An 8756-nucleotide genomic window follows, 5' to 3' on the forward strand; every position below is an offset into this window, starting at 1 on the left:
AAACCCATATCCGATTCGAATCGTATCGTGTACTTTCCGTGTACTTTTCGTGTACTTTTCGTGTATATTAAATAAAAAAATAATAATAATATAGGAGTATATACATATAATATATAAAAAAATCTATTTTAATGTATAATTTAATGAAATATGGAGAGTGTATACAAAATATATATATTTTTACATAGTATTCTATAAAAACTTGTAAATATTTATATTATATACATAAATATATGCATGTGTTATATATATTAATTTATAAATATATTTATCTCGTGTAATTTCGTGTACTTTAGTGTACCTAAATTGAAACCCATATCCGACATTAAATCTATCGTATAATTTCGTGTTCGTGTACCAAAAATTAAAACCCATATCCGTATTTTTCGTGTCGTTTCGTGTCGTGTTCACGTGTCGTGTACCAAATTGTCCGCTCTAGGTTTTAGTAATGATATCATCGTCATCGATGGTTATAACTATTTGTTTGCCGAAAATTTCCGTTAATAAATTTAACATGAAAAATTGATGTAAATACCTTCAGATGCATCATGCATGCGTCATTCTATCCCTACTTAAGTTTTTTGGAGGATTTTTCCCATCCGAAATTCCGATTGACCTTTTTAAACACACGTTCAGCATTGAGCCCAAGCACCAGCAGAGCCATTTAATAAAGCAAACCGGGCTAGCCTAATTGAAGTCCACATTAGGTATTGGGCTGGCTTGAAAGATGTATGGATTTTGAAATGAAGCCCGTGATAACCAAATTTTTCAATTTTTTTTTTTTTAGGAAATGCTATTTTATTATTTCAAAGACTCATTCGAGATACAAGATTTAACATTAATTAACTGGGATAGATCCCAAGTCAAACACAATAAACAACATCACATTATGAAGTTGAAATAGAAATGCAGGTGCAACCAGGAGAATCTAGTAAAGGGTACCGGAGAACACGTGTCCCCATAAAATTAAATTATACAATTTTTTACTATTAAAAATTTTGAAAATATATGAAGTGCCCCGTCAAAATTTTTGAAAATATAAAGGTATTTTTTCAAAATTTTCCGGATGCCCCCCTAAACAAAAATTTCTGGATCCGCCCCTGACGGCAACTCACGAATTCAGAAATAATTCAAATTCAATTATTTCAAATTCCAAATATACTAGTAATAAATTATTAACACTCCAGGATGTTTGGACCACATGTAGGGCAAGCAGAGTGTCTTGCTGTATTTGACAGAAATAATTGAATGAACTAGTTTGGCTTAAGCTTCCCCAAATTCCCCCAGAATACATGAAAGACAAAGTTTACATACGCATTGCGCACCCATATATATGTATGGTACTAATTTCTACTACACAAATGGTGCAAATGTTACACACAAATGACAATTTGCAGATTTGCAGTCTGTCCCATCTTTTTATCACATTGGGGCACGGGGATGGACACGTATTTTAAAACCCCCGTAAAGTATGGTTACCTGAATAATTTTAATTTTTTTTTAAATAAAAATATTATATTTAAATTTTTATACAGGAAAAGAAAATTTTAAAAATAAATTATAAAACTATACTTTATAATAACCTTAAAATACGTGTAAGTATGAGGAAAAAAGTATGTAAATTATACAATAGAACGGTAGGGAGTATTACCATAGGACCATGCCTCAATTATATCTCAAATCATTTTTTTGAAAATAAATACTCTCTCCGTTTTAAATTAACCATCGACTCTTTTATGATGAATTTAACTCAACTTCATCTTAAAATTAAGAGTTATTCATTCGTAATTTCAAAATTTTGAATAAACAGGACACGTTAAAATGAGACGAATGAAGTACATAATGTTAGTAGTTTAGTTGATACGTTTTAATTCTTTAATCGAGAAAAAAATCGAGTCCGGAGTAAAATGCTCAATATCGAAAAGCAATGAAATGTGGAAATTTTAATTTCGACGAATTTAAGAGAATCGAATCCATTGCCAGAAGATTGGACCTATCATCTGGATAAAGAAGTGAAGGGCTCTACATGATTTCCAATAGGACCATTACACCGATCACGAATGGTTTGTGTGTGCATATACTGTATACTATCTGGCAACAAAGATGGATATGAAGAATCCTATCCCAAAACTTAGTCTTGTTTCAATCAAATCTTATATTTCAGGGACCCCTTCCATCAATTTTTGCAGTTCTCCTTTTCTGTAGTTATGTTTTGTACGTGTTTACCACTCACTAATGTCCCCGGTTGCTGGGAAATAGCGAGTAATTTTCGCAAACAGATGACTTGTCAATGATCGTTGGACGTGGACTCTTTTAAAACAGAAAAAGGAAGATGAGTGAGTAGTCATGTATTTACTAGGTCAAACTTAGATAATGAGAGAGTGATTAGAGAATAAGATATGTATTTACTAGGTCAAACTTAGTCATGTATTTACTAGGTCAAACTTAGATAATGGACTCGATTAGAGATTAATCGAGTCGAGTCGAGCCGACTTGTTTAATTAATCGAGCTTAAACCTCTACCCGAACTCGACTCGTTTAATTTCACGAGTCGAGCCGAGCCTGCTCGTTTAGCTAAACGAGCCGATTTTAACGAGTAGGGCGAGCCGGCTCGTTTAATTTTACACTTAATCGAGTCTAAAATTCTACCCAAACTCGACTCGTTTAATTTCTCGAGTCGAGCCGGCTCGGGTAATTAAACGAGCCGGAATTTCTGCCCGAACTCGGTTCGTTTAGCTAAACTAGCCGAGTCGAGCCCACTTAAATGAGTTCTAGCGAGCCGCCCGGCTCGAATTATAGCCCTACACACAAGTACAATACTTGTATCCGCAAACAGATGATTTGTCAATGATCGTTGGAGTGTTTTAAACGGTGTACTCTTTTGAAGCAGAAAAAGGGTGATTAGTGAGTAGTCATATGTTTACTAGGTCAAACTTAGATAATGAGAGAGGGATTAGAAAATAAGATATGTCAACCGGAACCAACAACTCTCTCTGACTCATCATTGTGTGTTAATTTATTTAAAAATGAGTTGAAATAATAGCAAAATCGATTCCCCGGAGTCTTGAGTTAACCAACAGAAAGGACATCACAAACAAAATCAATGTATACAAACACAACTACTGTCCCCAAATTTCAACTCTCCTCTCCTTTCACATTTTCTGTGTTCTTAGTGTGTTTCATCATGCTACTCAATCTAATTGTAACATTGCATCTGCATTCTACATATTAGTCCTCATAGACACGGTAATCTTCCATTAGTTCATGTGGAATTATATATGTCCCCGATCATGGGCAAACGTATGTTGTAGCATACAGACCAAGCTGTGGTGGGCTGTAGTCAAAGTGTAAAAAAAATTATTCATATTTTTTCTACAAATTAGCCAAACTTTTATGTTATTACTAGTTGTATGTCTCATAGTACAGGTGAAAAAAATTTCATGGCTTCGCACTTGACAGTATACCGTATGCCGAAAAGTTTCGACAACACGTTATACGTGTAAAGTAATATTTTTGATACACATACATGAAGGGACCATCATTTATACTTATCGCAAAATAAGCTCTCATATAATATGCTATAACATACGTTTGCTCTTCAACATGTCATGTTATATACGAGTCTCATATGTATATGTCCATCAGCATGCATGCAAGTGTGCAAGTTAATTTGTGAAACAGTCAGCAGTTGCACACACATGTACTTGCAGACTTTTATTTTGTCAAACACTCTATACACACACTGATCCTTCATTTCTTTTACATAAATCCTTGATTACGTGGTAGAAGATGAGTAGTATGTTGAATTCTTGCACTACCTTTAATAGCTGGCTAAGACATCCAAAAGTCTTTCTTTTTTATATATAACACAGATTTCTTTGTTCGGTTTTTCTATGGCATGCTTACAGACATACAATAAGCACAAATTTTTTATAACTTTAACTTGTTTTGATTCGTCAACACTTCTTAATAGTAGTGGACAGTGGACTCCCTGCATTCATAATAACTACATTAATCAAAACATTTCAAATTTATAAATTAAGTGTTTAGCATGTCCCCATGAGCATACACCGGACAAGCCGTTCTTTGTTATATATAACACAGATTCATTGTTTACCGCAAACAATGTAATCTTTTGGCTAGTAGTTGTAATTTATGCAGAGATGTTGATTCCAGTGGACTGGTGGCAATATATTATCTCATGAATATCACCCCCTCCTTTTTTCCCGTGCTTAATTGTCTTTTACCCTTTTCCTTTTCTCTTTTTCTTTTACATTCACACAATCATATTTCTAACTCAAAAAATGAGTCAATAACTGAAGTTCCCTAAATCTGCTTTTATAAATTTCTCAAGAATTTCAGCAAATGGTTAGCAGGTTCAAATACAGAATTTTAGTCGCGAGTTACCTCCCATTAGGGCTGTCAATGGATCGGATTTGGATCGGATCTCCCTTGATCTATATCCAGATCCATTTATTTTTATCGAATTCGGATTCGGATCGGATCATAGCCGGATTTTTTAAAGCATGATCTATATCCCGATCCGTAGGATTTTCGGATTTTCGGATCGGAGCTCCGCTCCGTTATATTTAGAAAAAGGCTTAATTTAGAAAAAAAGACTGAATTTTATAGTACATAATAGAAGTATCCGGTTCTGTTCGATTATTCGAAGCCATTAAAAGCTTAACAGATTTACGAAGATTTTTTCGAACATATTCAAGCCGAGACTTAAAAAAGATAATCATGGAATAATCCTTCCCTCCTGTCATGTTCATTGTACAAAAGAACTCCACAAATTCAATAGGCGGTACGGATCGGATCTTATTAAATCCATATCCTACGTATATCGGATCGGATTTTTTTCGGATCGGATTTTATTTTAAGCAATCAATATCCGCTTCATTGGCTCTCGGATCGAATCGGATCGGATATCCGATTCATTGACAGCCCTACCTCCCATTATTCTATCATAAATATTTAAGCGACAGTTTGGATCATAAAATTTGAACACAATTAATGAGAATGAGGTTCTAATATATTTTATATTGAAATCTCATTCTCATTCCCGTTAACTGAATTGAAATCGCATGATCCAAACTGAGACCAAAATTGTTAGTGACAATGTTGTTTGGTCTTAGAAACTAAGGTCATGGACTCATGGTCACTGGCGTGCTCAACTGTAAATATATATGTAACAAAAAGTTACAAAATACACTGATCTGAGTGATCTCCATACATACAGGCTAAAATCTGTAACGAGATTAAATCCCCCAAATAACAAAAATGTATTTTAGTGGCCGACAATCAATCCCTCCACTCCACAACCAAACAAATTTACCCTTCATATTCCCTTAGATTTTATTCATGATTTTCTTCTTACTTTTCTTTATTACCAACCCTTTTAAATTTAAACTTTTTTAGGTACTGGAAACCAAGCAATGGATCTCCTCAAAATCCAAAACAAACTTCAAACTCTGACATATTTTAGTGCCCGTTTGGATCACGAGATTCTAATCCGGTTAACGGCAATGAGAATCAGATTTCAATACAAAAATGTACCGTAAGTGTAACCTTGTTACCATTCCCGTTAACCGGCTTGAGTTCTCATGATCCAAGCTTCTCCTTAGTGTTAGTGAAGTGGTAACATCAAACACAATGTTAATATTAATAAAGGAATTCATTATTTAAAATTGTAGGTTTTTTTACATGGAGGAATTAAAAAGAAAATTATGCTAATGCTATAGTACTATCTTCATGTTCTTCATTACCTGTTCTGATAAAATGCCAAGTTGCCAACCATCTCTACCTCAGTACCTCCGAATCGGATAACATATCTTCTCCAAGCAATAGGTAGAGATGAGTTTTGATGCACAGATGGTGGGCAATTTAACTTGCATATGAAACGAAGAACTTGTCGCTGTTATTAATCGTACTATAAGACTTAATTAGGCCATCATATAGAAAGATCCTTCTCTTTAGGAAGGAATGCTGAGGTTATCTGCAGCTGCATTGTCGAAATTCTGCTAATGCTGATCCTAGGCCTTTCTCTTCTTCGACACCGGCTCTGGGGAGGATGATACAGAGGCTGATGCAGATGTGATCACTTCCCCTGGCTCATTTGAGCTATCCGAGCTAAAATACAGATCCATGACCCCTCTGGGGCTTCCTGGCAAAGAAACAAACTTGCGTTTGTTAATGTTGTTGCCATATCCTTGTGATATCAGCTCCTGAATCAGCTTGCTGCAGTCTTCTAATCTGCGCTGTTTATTAAATAACGATGCACATGAGAACGGTCACTAACCATAACGATACAATGCAATGTACTTGTGAAGAGAACACAATGGAATGAAAAAAATCAGAAGTTGGAGCGTTACCTTATCAATCCGAAGAATTCCCAAAAGCTCAGTTTGGTAATCTGGACCGATACAGGGCTTAACGCTACTGATTACGAGCAGCATTGTAGCAGTTGCTATTACAGACGGAAGATAACACATGAACTTACAATCTGCAAAGCAGCATACATGCATAATAAATCAGTAACCAGGTTGTTACATTAAATTTGTGCATTTTTCAAGATTTTATTGTAAACCAGGAATAAAATTATCGATATTTATAATCTTACCAGCAATGACAGAGAGTAGAAGGGAGTCACATCCCCGGAGAAATTCCCAACAGATGTGGCTATTTAGGCCAAGCCTCCTTGTGATATAATCAAGAAATGAAACTGGTGTTACAGGATTCATCTTCCACTCGAGAGTTGATAACACCAAAACCTCCATTCTCTGAATCGTTTTCGCCTCGAATATGTATGGAGGCTCCTCTACCTTCACAACCACAAATCATAAACTACACAATGATCAACACATTTCATTCAACAATGAACAAAACCAAACATGCTCCTAGCAAGCGTTTAGAAATTTAAAATGTACGCAGACTTTATCTGTACTCGTGAAAATTAAAAGTAATATTTATATTCTTTTGTCAAACAAATATTTGACATATTGATCATTATATAATTATAAAAATTAAAAGTAATATTTATATTCTTCCGATTAATCGGTCTGATTAATCTCCGACTTGCCGATTAATCTCTCGAAGGTAGCCTTCGGACGCCTAGTTCTACATTAACTATTTCCTTGCTACGGCATTTATGAAACAACAAATTAAATAACCAAACATATATAATATCGAGTTAGTAGGGAGACTGTTTCCGTAAAGACACACGTTCATCGGACAATAGTGTACATAGTCAAAGTCAATGAAAGAAGGTTTTACCTGAAGATCTATAAGCAGAGGAACATGGACTTCCTCCATTTTAGCAGCAAGTGATAAGCAGGAAACAGAAACAAGCTGTATCATCCATAACTTCTCCCTCTGAAACTCGACCTTAAACATAAACCTATCCAGATTGTTCACAGCAAGAACAGCAGTGAGTGATGAAAATGAGTAATGCCTAACAACTCTCAGCATCCACTCCACTGCATCTCGCCGAGATTCAACTAACAATGGATTGTTTTCAAAGTCACTACAGAGAAGGTTCAGCTCTTCTTTTGACAACAAAGAAGAGAGCTCCTCTTCTTCACAAAACAAGTCTTGGTTAAGTACAAGAGGTTCAAGTTTACATTCAAGTGTCTGATAATCATCATCAACCAGATGTTGTTCTTGGCAGTACAAAGAATCTAAAAGAAATGGAGAGGTGTGTTGTTCACAAGCCATCTTCTTCTGGGAAGAAGAGCTTTGAAAGTTGAGTTCATTTCATTGTGTAACAGTAATACTATATAAGTGAGAGTAAAAAGAAAGATGAGAGAAAGAAGGGGTGAATGAAGTTGCTAATCTTGGTCTGTACAACGTGTATAATATATGCAAGAAAGTTGGTCCAGCAAAGCGATTATTGTTAATCATCGGTCAGTTATAACTTTTCTCGTTAAGAAGTGAAAATTCTTGAAGAGATTTATTTAACGTCGAAAGATGACATCACCCGCATTCACAGCAATATAACGGACAGATGATGATAACAATCGTTAAGCATACAAGTATTTTACTTGCTGAATCCGAAGAGTTGCATTCTGACTATGGAGTACAGGAGTAGTAAGCAGAATTGAAGAATTTAATTTTTTAGTTACCGCCAGTGTTCTAAAAATTCCCGATTTTTAAAAAAATCTCGATTAATCCCCCATTAATTCTTAAAAAATATTTGAACGATCTATTTTTTGAAATCCGATTAATATTTATATAAAAAAATTGAATTATATATTTTATAATAAATAAGATAAATATATTAAATATTATTAAAATATATAAATATATCCGATTTTTGTTCTGATTAATACCTCCGATTAATCCCCGATTTACCGATTAATCCCTAATCGGTACCTAAACCGATTAGTACCGATTAGCGATTTTTACTACCATGGTTACTGCTTGCTTAGTATCAGCTCCTACTTGGTATTATATATATATATATATATATATATATATATATATATATATATTTAAATTATGCATGCTTGTATTTTGTGACTTTGTCCACTGGACCTGTAATAATTTATTCAGTGATGCAATCTGTAATAAATTTTAATTTTGATTTACAAACTCTACCTAACATTAACATTATTTGTCTGTGTATCTTTCTATTCTTCCACATAAAAACAAAATAAAATTCTGTAAATTGTGCAGAAGAGGAACTCATGCGTGACACGTGACATTGTACATCTGACATTTTTATATACAGCTGGATTCAATCTTCAGCCCTTGCT

The 8756-nt window shown here is 34.5% G+C and overlaps 1 protein-coding gene across 1 annotated transcript; it reads right to left on the bottom strand.

Annotated features, from left to right (window-relative positions):
• Nucleotides 1-5658: 5658 nt before the first annotated feature.
• On the bottom strand, nucleotides 5659-7841 carry LOC141711417 (cyclin-D3-3-like). Its single transcript, XM_074513851.1, has 4 exons — nucleotides 7276-7841; nucleotides 6623-6824; nucleotides 6375-6505; nucleotides 5659-6260 (listed from the first exon to the last, which is right to left on the bottom strand). The coding sequence occupies exons 1-4, from the start codon at nucleotides 7714-7716 to the stop codon at nucleotides 6036-6038; spliced, it is 999 nt and encodes a 332-aa protein (XP_074369952.1). The 5' UTR covers nucleotides 7717-7841; the 3' UTR covers nucleotides 5659-6035.
• Between the last annotated feature and the right edge of the window lie 915 nt (nucleotides 7842-8756).

This window comes from Apium graveolens, chromosome 3 (assembly GCF_009905375.1).
Source record: "Apium graveolens cultivar Ventura chromosome 3, ASM990537v1, whole genome shotgun sequence".
NCBI lineage: Eukaryota > Viridiplantae > Streptophyta > Magnoliopsida > Apiales > Apiaceae > Apium > Apium graveolens.